The sequence below is a fragment of the Callospermophilus lateralis genome, unplaced genomic scaffold, assembly GCF_048772815.1.
Source record: "Callospermophilus lateralis isolate mCalLat2 unplaced genomic scaffold, mCalLat2.hap1 Scaffold_43, whole genome shotgun sequence".
NCBI classification, from domain to species: domain Eukaryota; kingdom Metazoa; phylum Chordata; class Mammalia; order Rodentia; family Sciuridae; genus Callospermophilus; species Callospermophilus lateralis.
The window spans coordinates 661,892-680,092 of NW_027514380.1; the positions used below are offsets into that span (position 1 = coordinate 661,892).

At 35.9% G+C, this 18,201-nt stretch overlaps 1 protein-coding gene across 1 annotated transcript in view; it reads right to left on the reverse strand.

Annotated features, from left to right (window-relative positions):
• Positions 1-18,201, reverse strand: part of LOC143388774 (A-kinase anchor protein 9-like) — a 95,249-nt gene that overhangs the window by 57,576 nt on the left and 19,472 nt on the right. Inside the window, 3 exon segments of the mRNA XM_077108298.1 lie at positions 9,949-12,309; positions 16,680-16,877; positions 17,638-17,793. Of these exon segments, the coding sequence (XP_076964413.1) occupies positions 9,949-12,309; positions 16,680-16,877; positions 17,638-17,793 (2,715 nt within the window).

An 18,201-nucleotide genomic window follows, 5' to 3' on the forward strand; every position in this document is an offset into this window, starting at 1 on the left:
TTATTCATAGCACTTAAGACCACCAGAAATATTTGTCTGTATTTTCTAATGTTCATTTAAACCCTAAAAATAAACTTTATTTTTCCTTGATCATTTTTATTCACTGTTAAATTATGAATGACTTGAACAGTGCCTGGAATGAAGTAGAGATTCACTAAGTGATTCATTGATTTGTAGGGCCTTCTTGCTAAATTTTTACAAGATACAGATCTGTTCTGGGCTTTTCATTATATTCTACTGATCTACTTAACCATCCTGGCATTAAACCATATTGTTTATAATGATTTTGTAATAAGTTTTAATAACAAATACATACTTTTTAAGATTGTCTTGAGTATTCTTGGCTATTTACTCTTCTATATCAATTTTAGAATCAGTGTTCCACATTCATTAAGAAACCTTATTGTAATTTTGACTAGAATTATTAATTAGGAGAAAACTGATATTTTTCTTTGTATCTTTCCATTATGGATATGATATGTATTAGCACACAGTCAGGTCTTTGTGTCCTTCAATATTTTATAATTTTCTTAACAAAAACTCAAAACATCTTATTATCTTGGTTTTAAAGTTTTGCCTGATCTGTTCATATTTTTTCTCATTTCCTATTCTTGTCATATTGCAAGAACTGGAGAAGCATTTACTAAGAACTACAAAACCATGTTGCAATAGTACTGTTGACAATGGGTATGTATCCTAGTCCTATACTTGATTCTAATGGAAATGCTTCTAAATTTCACCATCATAAATATAATCTGTTAACATTTTGATGAAAATCAGCATCATGACTAGAAAATTTCCCTGCTCTTCCTGATTTCCTAAAGCTTTTTTTTAAACTTATAAATGGGTTGTCAAATTTTTTATGTATTTTTTTCTGATGTGCACTAAAATAATCATGGATTTTGTCTTGCTATAAAAATGTAGAGATTACAGTCACAGATTTTTTTTTCAAATGTTTAACTATTTGTACACTCTTGGTATAACTTGCTAATATTTTATTTGGAATTTCTGCAACTACACTTACAAGTTAGATTACTCTACAATTTTATTTTCTTTACAATTCCTATCAGGACTTCATATTAATATTGGCCTTCTAAGGTGAATTGGGTGGTTTTTCTTTCTTCAGTTTTTCTTCTTTCCTTTCTTCTTCCATTCTCTCTTTAATCCTACTTTAGTGGACAATTACACTTTTGTTCTTGGAGAGTTAATAAGAATTACTTGTAAAATGGTCTTAAGTCTAGCATTTTGGTTTGAGATGAGGCAAAAGGGAAAACTTCTGACCACTACTTCAACTCTTTAATGATTACTGACTTATTCATTTCTATTTAATGGTTATATGAACTTATTCATTTCTATTTGCATTAGTTCTGGTAGTTTATATTCTTCCAGAACACCATTTAGAGTTTGCTTATATTTTCAAATCTATTGGCAGAGATTATTTGTAGCATTATTTATGACTTTTAAAATTTCTTGTGGTACCTGTACTTATGTCCTTATTTCCTTCTTGATTTTGCTTATGTGTTTTTCCCCCCTTGGTCATATTTTTGGAGATCTAATACCTGTAAATAATCTTTTCAAATAATAAACCTCCAAAGTTCTTAAAAATTTTTCCCACTTGTTTATTACAAGTTCTCTTATTTTTTGCTCTTTATTTCCTTCCTTCTACTTCCTTTGAATGTAGATATTCTTGACACTTTTCTATGCTGTTGAATACTTAACTCATTTCAATATCTCATTTATTAAATTGATAATATTTAAACCTAAAAATTATTTTTTACACATCATGTTACATACATTCTACTTTTTTTAAAAAAAATATTCATGTCTCTCCTTATGCATTTACTCTTTCAGATGAACTATAAACCAATTAAGTCAAATTTCTGTAACTTTTTAAGTTGGATAAATCTAGAGATAACTCACATTCTATAATATAAAAAATTGCCCACTCAGAAATGAGACTTTTCATTTATTCAAATATTTTTCATTAAAGTATTCTTATTTTATTTATATTGGTCTTACATATCTTTGGCTAATTTTGACATTTATTTTACATTAGGTTTTTTGGATTTTTTGCTTAGATTATTTTTCTCAATTTCTTAATTACACCTGTGAATTATCTACTTCTATTTATGCCATGTATCTTTTTATCTTTGGAATGGTTAGGGCTTATAGAACAATGCTAAATAGCAAGCGACAAAAGCTATTCTGATTTTCATTCTAACATGAAGGCCTATCCTGATTCACAGCTGATTCTTGATAAAGCAGCTTTGTTTATTTCCCCTATTCACCCCTCATTCATCCATTCGTAAAACATTATTAACTGCTGATCATGTGCAAAACATTATTCTAGGTACTAGGGATATAGTAGCTGTCTATATAGCCTATACAGTAGTGTCTCTTTGTCGCGACCCCTTGCCCGCAAGGAAGACGCAACTCAGGAATATTCTTTCAGCAGTTTATTCAGGCCTTGATTAAAGTATCTTTTAGTGACCTCTCTCTCTCCCCCTGAGCGCCCAAGCACAGCCTAATAAAGCCTCCCACGTACCAATCTTAAGCCGCCGCGTGGATCTTTCTTATAGGGTGGCAAGGGATAGCGTGCCAACTCTCCACAAAAGAATTTGTTTATCACAGGCCACAGTGGGAGCCAGCGCCATCTTCTAATGGCGGCCACAATCTACAACAATGGCTTACCACAGTTCCCCCTTCTATTTTATAAAACAATGCAGGCGAAAGTAGAGGTCCTATCCCACTGTGCAGAAGCGGCTGCAATGTATGGTTCAGTCCTAAGGAGGCGCCTTCCCCAGACCTGACCCCATATCAGCCGACGCCTTTTTTCGTAGGGCGGGGGTGTGGACGTCAAACCCGCATGCAATAGGACATGCTTTCCTTGAGGTCCGTTGAGGGATCACTCAAGTGCAGTGCTTTGCCTCGCATCCTGCATCGTGACGACGGCGAGAAGTAGGGCAACACAGGTAGCCTGGTAACATAACAAATTTTTAGTTGGCAACACAATCCCTAAGCCCCAGAGGAAAGTAAAGAGTCTGTAGCCGAGAAGAAAGACCAGTTCTAAAACCCATCTGCGTGCAATGGTAACAAGACCTGCAGAGTGCAAGGGCTATTCAGTACTGGGGGAGAATGAGAAAGAGGACATGCCAATCCCAGTGCAATGTGAAATTAACTTGGGGTGCAATGGACATGTCAAAGATTTACTGTTTAAGCTGCACAAGCCAGACTTGAGGTGAATTGCCATTTTCTAAAGCTGCAAGAGCTTGGATGATCATAGCCTTATCGTGAGCATTGTGGGCCTTGAGGCGACAGAGAAACCACAAACAGAGAAACATACTGAAGCAACACATTGCACCAAAAATGCCTACCCCCACCCACTCTTTAAAAAAGGAAAAGGCAGAAGATATCCAATCGGTGAATTGACCCAAAGTCACGGGATCAACACGGGTGCTATTCAAGAGAGCTATCTGGGTTAGTTGAGACTGGATCATGTCTTCCGCTTCCATGGACCAATTTCCAGCCAAATATTCGCCAATGATGCGGGAAGCATTCCTGGAATCATTAAATCTGACAGAGGTTATGCATAAATGTGCACGTTGGTCAACACAACCCAAAAGCACTAAGTCAGCCAATTCTTCTACCTGAGCTTGGAGTAAATCTATTCTTTGGTTGGCAGCTAAAATCCCTGACAAAATATGTTGATTAATTGTATTTTGGGATTCAAGTATGGTGGAAGTTTGTTGGACAACTTGATTAATAGTGGCAGCAGTTTGTACTTGATTGGCCATAGCCACTTCGGCCGTAACCGCTGCAGCAGCAGATATCGCCACTGCTGTCACTATAGCCGCTGTGATTCCAAAATCTCTGAGGACTCTAAGTAGCTCAACAATAGGGAATTTATCAGGATCCGCAGTGACCGGGATTGGGACAAAAGTTGGAATTTTCATAACCACTGCTACAGTCCAGGAACCATTCCAACACTCAGATAAGAGACAGGTAGTATGAGAACAATCCAGCATCCCCGATGAGGTGGCCTTAGCCAAAAGGAATAAGAAGGGGGATTGGACACAGACCATTGCAGGAGGCAATGTGGCATTATACAACAGAGAGTTGAATGAAACAGATGTAAGTCTATTACCTTGTTCACTTTCCCTAACAGTACCAGAAATATTAGCCAGCCAACTTTTGGCTCCTACCAACTGAGCCAGTGCAGAAATATCGGCTGAAGCCCCCTTTTCATTGGAAATCAGCCATTGAAACCAGGACCAACCTACTCCTGTAGAGGAGCTGGCACTATTGTTAAAGTTATAAACATACCTCTCAAGAGAGGGAGAAAGGGAGAAACCTTTAGCAACTTGATGTTTCTCCCAAGAATGATCCTGACAAGGCATAAATGTTGGGGGGAAACCAAGATTAGGGGAAGAGTAAGGAGAGGCCTTGAAATGAGTGGCATTATAAATACTACTAGAAGAAGGAGGCACTTGGGTTAGTGCCTCAGAGATAATAGCCAAGGTAGTTATGTTAAGAGCAGAGCTGCTGTTTGCGGGGGTCTCTGAGCCTGATTGCTTCTCCGAAGCTACCTTGCTCAATACAGCACTGATAATGCTTCCTGAGGCCTGATTGGACCGCAATGGGTCCTCCCAGTTAGTCAAATTTTTGGTCTTAAGGCTAATGCAATTAGCGTTTCTAAGGCTGAAACAAAAAACTCCTGTGAGATTAACTTGAGATTGATTAAAAATTCTCTCCATGTCCCCTCTAGGAGAGGCACAGGGAGCAGACATCTCACATGAGGTTGAAAAAAGAGTGGGGAGGACACTAGAATTACCATGAACCGGCATCGGCATTGGCCATGCCCGTGCCACTGCCCACCACCGCATTGGTGTCGCCTGTGCCATCGGCACCAGCACCAGAGCCAGAGCACTTAGCAGAATGAAGATCCTCATCACAGGATTGTTGTGGTATCTCTTGTTGCTGGTCAGTTGATGTCGAGACTCTTCTTGTCAAGCGTTCAGGGACCCACAATGGTTCCATACGATCCTGGGGAAAAACACATACAGATCCTCGTGCCCATGTCAGCACGGGGTCAGGGCCGTTCCATTGGCCCGTAAGAACATCCTTCCACTTAACATAGCCAATCACAGAGGGCTGAGAGGACACATGTCTATTGGCTGCAGAGCGACCATGAATATCCAAATTCAAAAAATTAATGGTAAAGAGAGCTAAGGACAGGCGTTCTTTAGGAGTGTGTTCAGCTCCTATTCCCCCTTTTTGTTTTTGTAAAGTTTCCTTTAAGGTGCGATGAGCACGCTCAACAATGCCTTGTCCTTGAGGATTATAAGGCAAAACATGAGTAAGTTGCACTCCCATAGTAGAACAAAAAGCTGTAAATTGTCTGCCAGTATAAGCAGGTCCATTATCAGTCTTAAGGGATGCAGGTGCACCCCATGCTGCCCATGCCTCTAAACAGTGAGTAATGACATTACGTGCCTTTTCTCCCGATAAAGCAGAAGCATGGATAATTCCAGAGCACGTATCAACGGAAACATGCACATATTTAAGGTTACCAAAGTCAGGTATATGTGTCACATCCATTTGCCAAACAACCAATGGCTTTAATCCCCGTGGGTTTACTCCATAATTAGGGGGATGAAGAAATGTGACACAATGGGGACATTGCAATACTATCTGCCGAGCATCCGCTCTTGAGATGGAAAAACGCCTGTGCAGCGTTAATGCATTAAGATGGAAGTTTTGGTGAAACAACTTAGCCCCCTCTAAGGAGGAAGCCAAGCATATCAATTGACCTCTAGTGGCTAAGTCCACACAGGCATTACCTTGGGATAACAGACCAGGAAGAGAGGTGTGAGCCCTGATGTGCATTGGATAAAAAGAAGCAGTGCGGTTAGAGATAAGCTGTTGAAGCTGAGTAAAGTAAACAGACACATTGTGGGCATCACTAATAGTTCCCACGGCCTCCAGGACTTTTAGTGCTTGTACCACATAGCTAGAGTCCGAAATAAGATTAAAAGGAAAAGAACACTGTTTGAAAACTTCAATAACAATTTGTAGTTCTACCCATTGTGGATTTCCAGGAGCAAATTGATGCTGGATAGGGGGAGAGTCATTAATTACGTAGGCTCCCATTCCAGACTTGGAACCATCAGTAAAAATGTTAACAGCCCCCGGAATTGGACTGGAAAGCTCTCCTCGAAACACCCCCACCGTACGGCGGCGGGTCCGGAGGATCATTTTTTTTTTTCTTTTTGAGCTCCTGTTTATTTTTGTTCCCTTTTCCCATAGTTAGACTCCCTAGCTGCCGAGACAGTCTCCCGAGCTCCTCCTCCTCATCGTCCTCCTCTTCTGACCCACTTTTGCATGGGAGTATGCGCAGTGTACTGAGATCTGGATACAAGCGTTTCCTCCCCCGTTTCTCACTCTGCACATTCCCTTCCTCCTGAAATATTTCACTCCGTGCCAGAGACAATCGCCTCCTCCCCTTTTTCTCGCTCCACACACTGCCATCCTCCTGAAATACGTCACTGCCTGCCGGAGATAATTGTTTCCTCCCCTGTTTCTCACTCCACACACTCCCACCCTCCTGAAATACCTCACTGCCTGCCATTTCTGATCTTTCTTCATGTAATTGCTCTAAAACTTCTTGTCCTTCTGCGAGGCAACTACGGATCATCTTCCAAAGGGGTATCACCCCACCCTCTAATATGCCCTGCTCAGAAGCAAAATCAAGATCTGTGCCTAACTTATCCCAGCTAGGCAGAGTGAGGCTGCCCGAGAACGCGAACCACGGTGCAACAATATCTGTCTTCTGTAAAAATCTCTGTAAAGTACTACGTTTCACTTTTAGGCCCTTGGAATGTAACAGGTTATCTAGGGCCAGGAGAAGCGGACTTGAAGATACGGCACCCATGACACAACAAAAGACACACAAAAAACAAGAGTGAAAGTAAGAGCGAAAGTACACAGTGCAGCTGCAATAAGATGTAATGCTCTCTCTGGCTTTACAGAGGAGCCGCCGCTTTGATAGCGGGTCCCAATTACCTAGGACTAATCTCCGCTTTGATAGCGGGTCCCAATTACCTGGGACTGATCTCCGCTTTGATAGCGGGTCCCAATTATCTGGGACTGATCTCCATTTTGATAGGAGGTCCCACTTATCTAGGACTGATCTCCGCTTTGACCGCGGGTCCCACTTACCTGGGACTAACTGGTGCACCACCCCTGACTGCTGAAAGTTCTGGTTCCCGGGTTTTCAGCACCACTTGTCGCGACCCCTTGCCCGCAAGGAAGACGCAACTCAGGAATCTTCTTTCAGCAGTTTATTCAGGCCTTGATTAAAGTATCTTTTAGTGACCTCTCTCTCTCCCCCCGAGCGCCCAAGCACAGCCTAATAAAGCCTCCCACGTACCAATCTTAAGCCGCCACGTGGATCTTTCTTATAGGGTGGCAAGGGATAGTGTGCCAACTCTCCACAAAAGAATTTGTTTATCACAGGCCACAGTGGAAGCCGGCGCCATCTTCTAATGGCGGCCACAATCTACAACAATGGCTTACCACATCTCTTCACTAACAGAACTGATATTATGGTTCCTCTTGAGGTTTCTAAGCTCCAGTAGATGTTTCTAAGCTCAGTATCTCTTCCAATACCAATAATTACCTCCAATTGTAAACACACACACTTGAATTTATGGCTTCTTTCAGCATCAATAACTAGCCAATATCTATAATGTTCCTGCCACTCCTTATTTCTTGCACCCCAATGTTGAAAAGACTCTTTGATAATCTGGAATTATACTCCAAAACTATTCATTTCTTTCTTTTCAGTAAAAAAATTATTTTTTTTCTTTTTCTTTTTTCTTTTTTGGTACTGGGGATTGAACTCAGGGCACTCGACCACTGAACCACATCTCATCCTTATTTTGTATTTTATTTAGAGAGAGGGTCTCACTGAGTTGCTTACTGCCTCACTGTTGCTGAGGATGGCTTTGAACTCACTAGCCTCCTGCATCAGCCTCCCTCAGCTGGGATTATAGGCATTTGCCACTGCAGCTGGCCAGTTAAAAATTCTTAACAGCCACATTTATTTTGGTTTCAGTGAGATATACGTGCTCTGATTACTAAGTTTAATACTGAGAGTAGGAGTATTTTGTTGCCTCTGCAGTATTTCAGACAAGTAAACAGTATCACTATGTAAGTCACCGCTCAATTTCTTCTGTGAGCTTCCCTCCACCTGCATACATACCTTACTCCCCCCTCTGTATCAATGATGGGGTTTATTTTAGTAATGATAAATGGGAGCAATTTACAGACTTGCTTTTCTTCACTTTGTTTAGTTAATTTCAAGGAGAGAGTATCTAAACACCATTGCAAGTATCTTCAATACAGAAACAAAATTCCTATTAATAAAATTTCACCAATTTGACAAATGTGCTTCAAATTCAGGTCTTCTTCGAATAATGCTTTTTAATAAAATTTAAATTATGTCTGACACTTTTTAGGAGTAAACACCACCATTTATAGTTTTAAAAACAATTTGCAATATTTAGCATAGCAATTGTAGTTAAGTAATTTGAATTTCTTGGGTCTATTCAAGTTATTAAAAACATAAAGTATGACCACATTTGATAAGATCATCAACATGAACATGTCATTAGAAATAAAAACAGAAAACTTTCCGATGACTTCCTATTGTACTTAGGGATAAAAATCTAAACTTACAAAGTCTATAAGGGGCTCCCTATGATTGAGTTTCTTCCTTCTTCAAATTCTTCTCAAACTCAACTACATAGGCCTTCAATTCGGTTCCTCAAATTTACTCATGGTACAACTGCTCTAATTTCCATAATGCAACCTCTTCCCTCTCATTCGAATCTCAGTTCAAGTGTTAATTCCTCCAAGCTCCAGACCACCACCCACCTCCACCCATCATTCTCAATTTCTTTTGTGAGCTTCCCTGTTTTATTTTATCACAATACTGTGTTTTATTTCTTCATAGACTGTTAACAATATTTCTGTCTTATTTTCACATTTATTTCCTGTCTTTCCTCACTGAAATATATACTCCTTAACTTCTCTCTTTCAACACTAAACTCTTATATCTGCAAAAGATATTTATTACCTAAGTTTTAGAAGCACATAAGTTTATTTAGCAGGCTACAGTTATGGCTCAGTGGTAGAGAGATTGACTAGCATGTGTGAAGCACTGGGTTAAATTCTCAGCACCATATTATAAATAAATAAAATAAAGGTAAAATTTCCATCTACAGCTAAAAGATGTTTTTAATTATAAAAAGTTTTTTTAGCATTATCATACTGAAGATACACATCAGACTTTTCTGTTATTTCTAATATGAATAGCTGACATAAAAGGAAATAACCTATTATTTTATGTGTTTTATTTCTTTAGCTGTACAGAGAATTAATACTATTTTTTTTCCTCCTCAGGTATAAGACTCAAAAAACTCTAGGGCTTAAGTGTTTTTCTTGCAAAAAGGAAAAAGAATTTATAACTATTGAACAACTGCATAAGGTTCTAAAACACTCAAGAGTTTGTTTACAATTGTGGAACCTTGAAAAAGACAAGTATGAAATAAAAACTCTAAAAGTCTTTGAAATTGCACCAAATACTAAGTTATAAAATCAATAACTTTTTTAAAGTTGAGATTCTAAACAATTTTATTTAAATTATTGTCATTACAAATAAAATGCTGCTTTATTTCCTGAGCAGAATATATAATAGATTAGCTAAAAGAAAAGCAGTTTAAGAAAAAAATAGGATAATTAAATGATAAATGATAGATCCAAATGAGAATTACATGATTCACTTTCATTTTCTTTTATAAATTTGTTTTAAGAAGGTGAAAACTCTTTTTAGCATGAAATATACATTTTCACTGTGCTATACCATATGTAAATAAGTAAACATACCTGTTCTGATTTAAGTACATAAAGTTCCTGAGGGAGTTTATCGTTTTCACTTGATTGATCTGTCCCAGGTGAGGACTCATTTGTTACTGATGGTGAAAATAACTGTTCTTGCTTGCTTTCTCTTCTAATAGCCACATTTTCAAAAGAAATTTTCTCTTCCACTACTGTTTTTGATTCTTCTCCAAAATCTTCACCTACATTAGATAATGATCCTTGAGAATCCTTGTTTATAATAGTTACTATTCCATCTTGTAAAGAACTTAAATGAACATCACACATGTTTATATTTTCTGCTCTATGATGGTTAATTAGGAGTTCTAGCTCTTGAAACCTCAATAGAATTTTCTCTTTTTCTTGCTTTAAAGATTTGACTTCTTCACTGAGAAAATTAACCTCACCATGTTTCTGTTTTAATTGTTCAGAGAGATCAGACAGTTTCTCTGGCAATTCTAGCTTTTCTCGCTTGGTTACCTCAAGTTTTTCTGTAAGTTCTGCTGTATCTTTCTCAACAACTTCACAGATTTCTAATGGCTCTGTGACAAAAGCTTTGTCAGTATCAAGCATGGCACTTTTCACTTTGATTGTAGCTGGATTTATTCTTTGTAAATGAAGCTCTCCATTAAGTGCTTTAAGTTTACTTTTATACTCTAATTCTTGTTTGTTTTTACTGTCTTCTAAATCATCTTTTACCTTGAGAAGGCAAGTATACTCCTCCTGTAACTCTTGATAGTTAGCTTCAAAATTTTTTTCAGCAAATGAAAATGTACTTCTTTGCTTTTCAATTTCTTCATTTAGCTGAATACACTGTTGCTTGAGGGCCTCATTCTCTTTTGTAAGCATTTCCATTTCTTTTTGCCAGCTGCAATCTTTGGATATGGACTTGCTGGAGTCAATGAAAATCAATTTTTCTTCTTGTTCAGCAGGAACATAAATTTTCAATATGTCCTCAAAAGCTTTTTTCTCATTTTTAAGAATGTTATTTTCTGCTTCAAGTTGTGAAAATTTTTCTTTAAGGTCATCCTCTTTTTCCTTTATTTGTTTCTTCAATAATTCAATTTTAAGTTGTAATTCCTGAACTTCTTGTTCAAGCGTACTTTTTTCTTTTTATTCTTGTCTTAATATTTCGATTTCCTTTTGGAGTTCATGCATCTGAAGGGTCATTTCTTCTGATTTTGAATCCATGATGGACTTCTGTAAATCTTTTAGTTTTGAAATTTCCAAAACCAACTGATTCTGCTTAGTTATCAAAATATCTTTTTCAAATTGCATTGTTTCCATCTTTTGACTCATTTCATTTTGTAAGCCATCTATCTTCTCTTTATAGTGAATGCCTAAACTATCTTTAAGTTTTTCAATATTTATTCGATGTTCAACTTCTAAATCATCTTTTAGTTTTGAAAGTTCTTCTTCATGACTAAATAGGAGCTGTGTTCTCAGCCTCTCTACTTCAGCTTCTTGTGATTCAGCCATTCTGTCTAATGCAGCATTTTTTCCTTTTTCCAACATTTCAAGTTTTATCTTGTAATCTGTAACTTCTGCTTCATGTTTTAACTCTAGTTCTTTCCTAGATTCAGATGCCAGAACAATCTCAGCTTTTAAAGCTTCCACTGTACTAAGGGACTTATGTGCTTCATTCAGTTGACTTTCTTGTTCAGCTATTATCATTCTAGCTCTCTGAATTTGGTCCCTTAAAAAGTTCAATTCTTCAAAAAGGTCATCAAGTTGTCTCTGCAGAGTAGATTTTTCTCCTGAAATTATTCCTAGTTCTTCTTGGAGTTTTTCCTTTTGCGCATTAGCATCTTGTAATTTCATATTCAGTTCATTTATTGCCACGTTCATTAACTTTATTTGATCTTCATTAATTGTAATATTTAAATTTGATTTTAAAACACTCTCAATTTCTTCCTTATGTTGTGCTTTAAGTTCCTCTATCTGTAACATGTGTTGCTTTATTAACTCTTGTTTCATCTGTACTATCTGTTGCCCATACATTTCATCCATCTCTGCTCGGAGTTGTTCTAATCTTTTCTGCATTTCTTGTTCCACCATTTTCTGTACCACATAAGATTCAAACTGGCTATCTGTGTAATGATGTCTTTTCTGAAGGTCTTCAACTGTACCCATTAATTGTTTTATTTCTTCAGGACATTGTCTTTCTTTTTGCTTAGAATTAGCCAGCTCTAATTTCATACTTGCAATTTGTTCTTGTAATTCTCTCATTAATTTTTCAGTGGCTGTGACTTAATCCTTTAGCTCAAGATTCTTTTTTTCTTCTTCTATTATTCTTATATTTAATGCCTGGATGATCGCCTCCTTTTCTTGTAATTCTTTTTTATTTGACTTTTCTACTTCATCTTGTTCCTTTAGAAAGAAAAGAAAAAGAAAATATAAGAATGACATTTTTAGCTTCTGGCAACTTCTTATGGGTGTCTCCTTTTTATAAAATTCTATAAAAAAACAACTGTTGGGCCTGCCCCCCCCCGTTTTTCCCAGTACAAGAAGACCTAGGACTTATCTACCTGACAGTACATATGAGCAAACAATATAACAGTTTTACCCTTCTTGGGAAGAAATTTCTCTTACATTGTGCTGTGATTAAATATTTAAATTTAAAAATGCAATCTAATTTGCCTAGCATGTGTGAGGCCTTGGGTTTGATCTCTAGCACCACCAAAAAAGCAAAACAAAACAAAAACCAGTCTGATTAAAATATCTATATAAACTATCACATTTTCATTTTTCTTATTAACTGGTCAATATTCTAAATATAAGTATTTCTGATCGCTAGTTATAGTACTACATACTATTCAGACACTCTCAGAAGACACAAAAATATAAATACCGGTCCTCCCCTGGATTCTAGTGATTTGAAGGTATTTCATGGACAAGTGCTATAAAATAAGAACAACAACAAGAACTAAAGTGGATTCCTTTAAGTCTTCCTTAACTTCATTCCTGGGGTTTTAAGTGAATCAGAAATTTAGGGATATGCAATGCTTAAGTGACTGAACATCAAGTGACACCTAAGACCACTACTGTATATTTACAGCATACCAACTTGGGCTTAGACCCACAGTTCAAACAGAAAGATAAAAGACCATCAGATAATTTTCCCCAGTTCCTATCTTTGGAACTGGAGATTAGGCTAAGACAAGACATATTAACGCATATTCATTAAACAGTTAAGAGCTATAGTCCCAAAGCCAAGGAAATAAGTGAAATCCATATAACTGATGAAAATATAGGTAAGGAAGTAAAGTTATCTTAAGGAGACACGAGTCCTTGCCAAACAAGGACTTCTAGGCACCTTGAATGAATGTACTAAGAAAATGTAGGCATTGATCAATTGAGTATAGTTCTTAGAAGAAGACCAACACACCATCAACCTTTGAGAAGTCTGATCCCTCTCGAAAAACCATACTGAATGCAGAAAACAATGTTGGGAGTTACAGCAAGGAGCATTTAAGAAGTTTAGTCTACAGACATGAACATTACTACTCTGAGATGGATGTAACAGGTTATCTCAACCTCATACCACTGAACATCTGATTCCTCCAACACCCTTTCATCTAATACTTAATAAACAACTTTTTAAATTATCACCTGGCTTTTAAAATTCATCTGTCCATAGAAAGAATATAAAATCCAATGAGCTTAAAATCTGAAGTTTGTGATAATTATTTCTCATTGTAAATTCACAGTCTTATATTTAGACTTAAACATTAACCTCTTGAACTAATTAACCTCTGATATAGCTCAAGAAAAAAAAAATATGACTTCTGAGCCTAACAAATAAAGGCCAAATTTTGCACTACATAAACCAAGGTTATCTTGTGCAGCCTCTTGAGTGAGACTATGAGCTGTTGTCTTAGTGTCACATATTCCTTTTCCAATTACATCATATGTTATTATCAAGTGCTGAGCCTTCTTAATTTCTACACTAGAATGCAACATTAGTAAATTAGTGTAATCTATTAATCCTGGTATTTCTATCTGTACAATAAAGATAAATTTCCTCTATCTCCCAGAATGTGTTTGAGGTTAAAATAAAATAATTAAGGTATTTTATTTTTACTGAGCTTTATACAAATATATTCATATGCTAGAAAGAAATTTATAAATTATTTGGAACCTATATAAAATGTAAAATCAGGACTGGGGCTGGGTCTCAGAGGTAGAGTGTTTGCCTCACACACATGAGGCACTGGGTTCAATTCTCAGTACCACATAAAAATAAATGAATACATAAAGATATCTTGTCCATCTACAACTAAAAAATTTTTTTAAAAAGTAAAATCAGTTCATGATGGTCAATTTTAGCTAAACTGTTAAATAATAACTAGTTTTGAAAAATGTTAACATTGATATAAAAATCTGTTATAATTTTATTTCCTGATTTTCTTCTATAAGATGAAAGGAACACTCATAAAAGAAAATAACTTAATTCAACACTGTCCAACACCTAATATGATAACCATAATTCTTCATTCAACTATTAAACACCACAAATTCACAGTTTTCTTTGTTTAGCTTTTTTCAAATTACATGGTTTTAAATCACTTGTTCTATGTTACAAAACTGAGAGCCCTTCAGTCAAGGAAACCTCTATTTTTAGAACTACACCTGAAAGAGTGGGGAATAATATACTTCCTGTTTGTGACTACTATAACACAGGAGGTTTGGGGGATTAGGATAATGAGCCTTTGACTATCAATATAGTTACTTCAGCTGCTCTGACAGAACTACTTCTCAAAGGCATTAAATTTTTTCAAAACTGAGAAATTAAAATATAATAATAAGAACAATAAAAGTATTATTGCTAACATTCAAATAAACAGTTTATTTTCATTACTAAAATGAATTACATAAATTTTAGATTATCTGAAATTATACTGCCTAGTGACAATAAGAAATAATAAAATCCTAGATCCGGGCACTTTCAACTTAGGCCTCGATTGTCTTTCTACTCTTACCCTCCAGAAAGACACTTCCAAAGCCTATTGCTTTCTAAGTAAATTACTTTTTGCTCCCTATACATTTTCAACATTTCAGCCCGGGTCTTTATGCCCACTCCACACCCTGCAAAGAATATCCTGCCTATCTCTATTTGTCATGAATTCATAAACAATTCTCTTGATTACCAAATAGGTATTGAATAGCTGTTCCATATATTATGTTCCATATATTATACCAATTTATGGGTAAACAAAATATAAATAACACATTATTCCAATTTATAGATCTATCTCAAATATTACCTCCCTGCTGATGTCTACCCTGAATCTTTTCCTCATAAATCAGGCCTCGTCAAAACATTCATAACACTTGTTACCTGCAATTACTTTTTATTTTGTGGTAACTTGTGTACATGCCGCACCTCTCCATGGGTTCAGTGAAGAAAGAGGACATCTTAAGGTCCGTCATATATCTTTTGCAAGGGTTACTACAGAATAGGTATTCTGTAAACACTTGCATAATCTTTAAATTACCTTAGTTGAAAAGCATGCCCTTCTCATAATTTTAATTTGTACATTTCCTATTTTTCAAAGGGGAGTCTCTGGAGTCAGATAACTGAGCTATGAAATCTGACTCTATCAATATATCATTTCTGCACCTGGATTATTTCCTTCATCTTGCATTGTCTTGGTACCATCATTTGTAAATGATAAAGGTACCCTTATCTCATGGGGTTGTAGTGATTATTCAATGCATTAATATGTGTAAGAGGCTTTGAATACTGCCTGTTATACTGTAAGTACTTAATAAGTGCTAGTTAATGCTTTTGTTATTCAAACAATATTCTAGTCTTGGTAATTTCTCAACTTCCTGTAGAATCTTCTAAGTTTATAAAATATGCTGTATTATATGTATTCTCCATCTTCATTATTCCCAGATTCTGTATTTGCCTACTTGCTCAAATTTGTTTGAAACCCACAAATCCATTCCAATGGTGCTTTCATAGATATTTGTAGACACACACAGAGTGATGGCAAGAAATTTGAGTTACTGTAAAATGATGTTCAGCTACATTCAAACACGGTGATCACACTGCCTTGTTTCAGCTCTCACAGAGCAAAAAAGAGGACAGAGATGGCAAGGATCAGAGTGCAGTGTAGTTCAAGGAGCTCAGAATTTCAACTCTGGCACCTGTTAATGGGGCAGCTTCAGGCAAATCACATCTAAACTTTAACTTCTCAAAAAAAAAAAAAACAAAAAAATGGAATATGCTAGCATGAATTGCTTTTAAGATTAAAGATTACAATCCATGTGATACATTTCCTACCAAGAGCACTTATTGACTAAATAATCCCCCCTAACTGGAATATAACTCAAGTGAATAAAAAGAATCAACCACATTTTTTTTCTAATTTAAATTTACAAAATTTCTTTTTCAGAATTTTATAATCATGGCTAAAATAAGAAGAAATACATTTAGTTGGTGGAAAAGGGATAAAGATCCTAGTTATAAAAATAGATTCTCCTGAGACTTTAGTTTAGCATAGGCAGATCACATTTAAGGAGCAGAGTAATGAGTAGTATCATCTGTAAAACTATTACTACAAAATTCTCAATGTTTTTGAAATATATTATTTTATATACTCAATGAGTTTGTCTTAATTATGAAATTTTGGGTGCATATGCATAAAAAAAAGATAAACACCTTCATTAAAAACTTTAAAGTTAATTACAAAGCTGCTACAAGTAGGTTGACTTCCTTAAGATACACATACCATTTCATATACTTTAATTTTCTCCTGTAAGAAATTAATTTGCATTTTGAAGTCTTCTTTCTTTTTTTGATAATCTTCTAATAGATGGTCTTGTTCTTCAACCTGTTGTTGATGAGTGAGAATCTGTTGTTTGGCTTGCAGTAAATCTGCAGCTGTGTTACTGTGAGTGCTGTTTCGTAGAGTTTCACTAGCCTGTAACTTGAAAATAGAAAGAAAATATTTAAAATATTAAATTTTGAAGTGACACTTTATTTTACCCTCAGCCCACAGGGGTTATCTAGAAACTATGCTCACTTCATAGGCTTACGATCTCAGTCAACATGTTTCCATGCTGTCAACATGCTGATAGGTCATGTGCACTTTGGGTAATGAGCCAAAGAATTTACCTTTCACATTATAGGAGAAATAAGACAGGCCGACAGGCAGAGAAAAATGCGGACTGAAAGTTCTTCCTGGATTCTTGATGACTTTTCAAACTCTAGTTCCAATTTCTCTCAGAGTTCTGATTCTATTTCTGCCCTTAAGTTCTATAAACAAGCCTGTATTCTTACCTTAAATTCCACCCTTTTGTTTAAAGCAATTAGATTATAGTTCCAACTAAAGATAAATGGAATGTATCCAGTTGTCAGTCTAGTTATAATTGAGAACCTAATTAACATAAAACCATACCAGGGTTGGAAAAAGTAGAGTGTAACTGCAGGTTAAATTTCTGCAAAAATACACCTGATAAGACTTTGTAGAATTTTTAAATAGAGACAGGGAAGAAGTACAAAGAAAACAATAGCAAGAAACTACCCAAGAAGTATAAATTAAATTCTTGATTAACATAACACTTATTCACTAGTTTTTCCAGTATGAATAAACAAATGGCTTTATAACAGATTTGTTCTAGAAAGTGAAAAAATTTAAAAATTCGTTATAAAAATATAGTAAGTCTTGTTCTACTTGTAATACTTACTTGTTGGAATTGAATCTGCAATTTTTGACTTTGCTCCGTCAACTCTAAACATTCTCTCACCGTTTTGTCCCTTTCCCTTCTTGCCTGTTGTAAATTGGCGGTGAGCTGTGTGATAATACTATCTCTTTGTTTAACTGCTGCTTCAAATTCTTGTAACTAAAGGAAATCAGTGAAAATAATTACATTCTAGGCTTATATTTTACATAAAACTGATTATCATTGTTACAAGCAACTTTTTAAAAAATATGAGATTCAAAACACATTAGTGGAATTCTTACAATTTGTATGTTTTCTCCCACATTTAAAAGCTATGAGCTTTAAGAAGTTTGTTTTACTTCCCAATCAATCTGAAAGAAATTAATGTGGACATGCAAAAAATTTTCACTTGTTCTGGCTTTTCTATATATCTAATTCTAGAAGCAAATGCCTTTATATTGGGGAGCTCCCCCAATCTGTTACCAGGCAACAGCATCAACTTGTTTTTGGAGAGGATGAAACTGAAATCTATTCTGTCATCCTCATTAATATCCCATTTTCATCTTGATTCATAACTGATTACTTAAT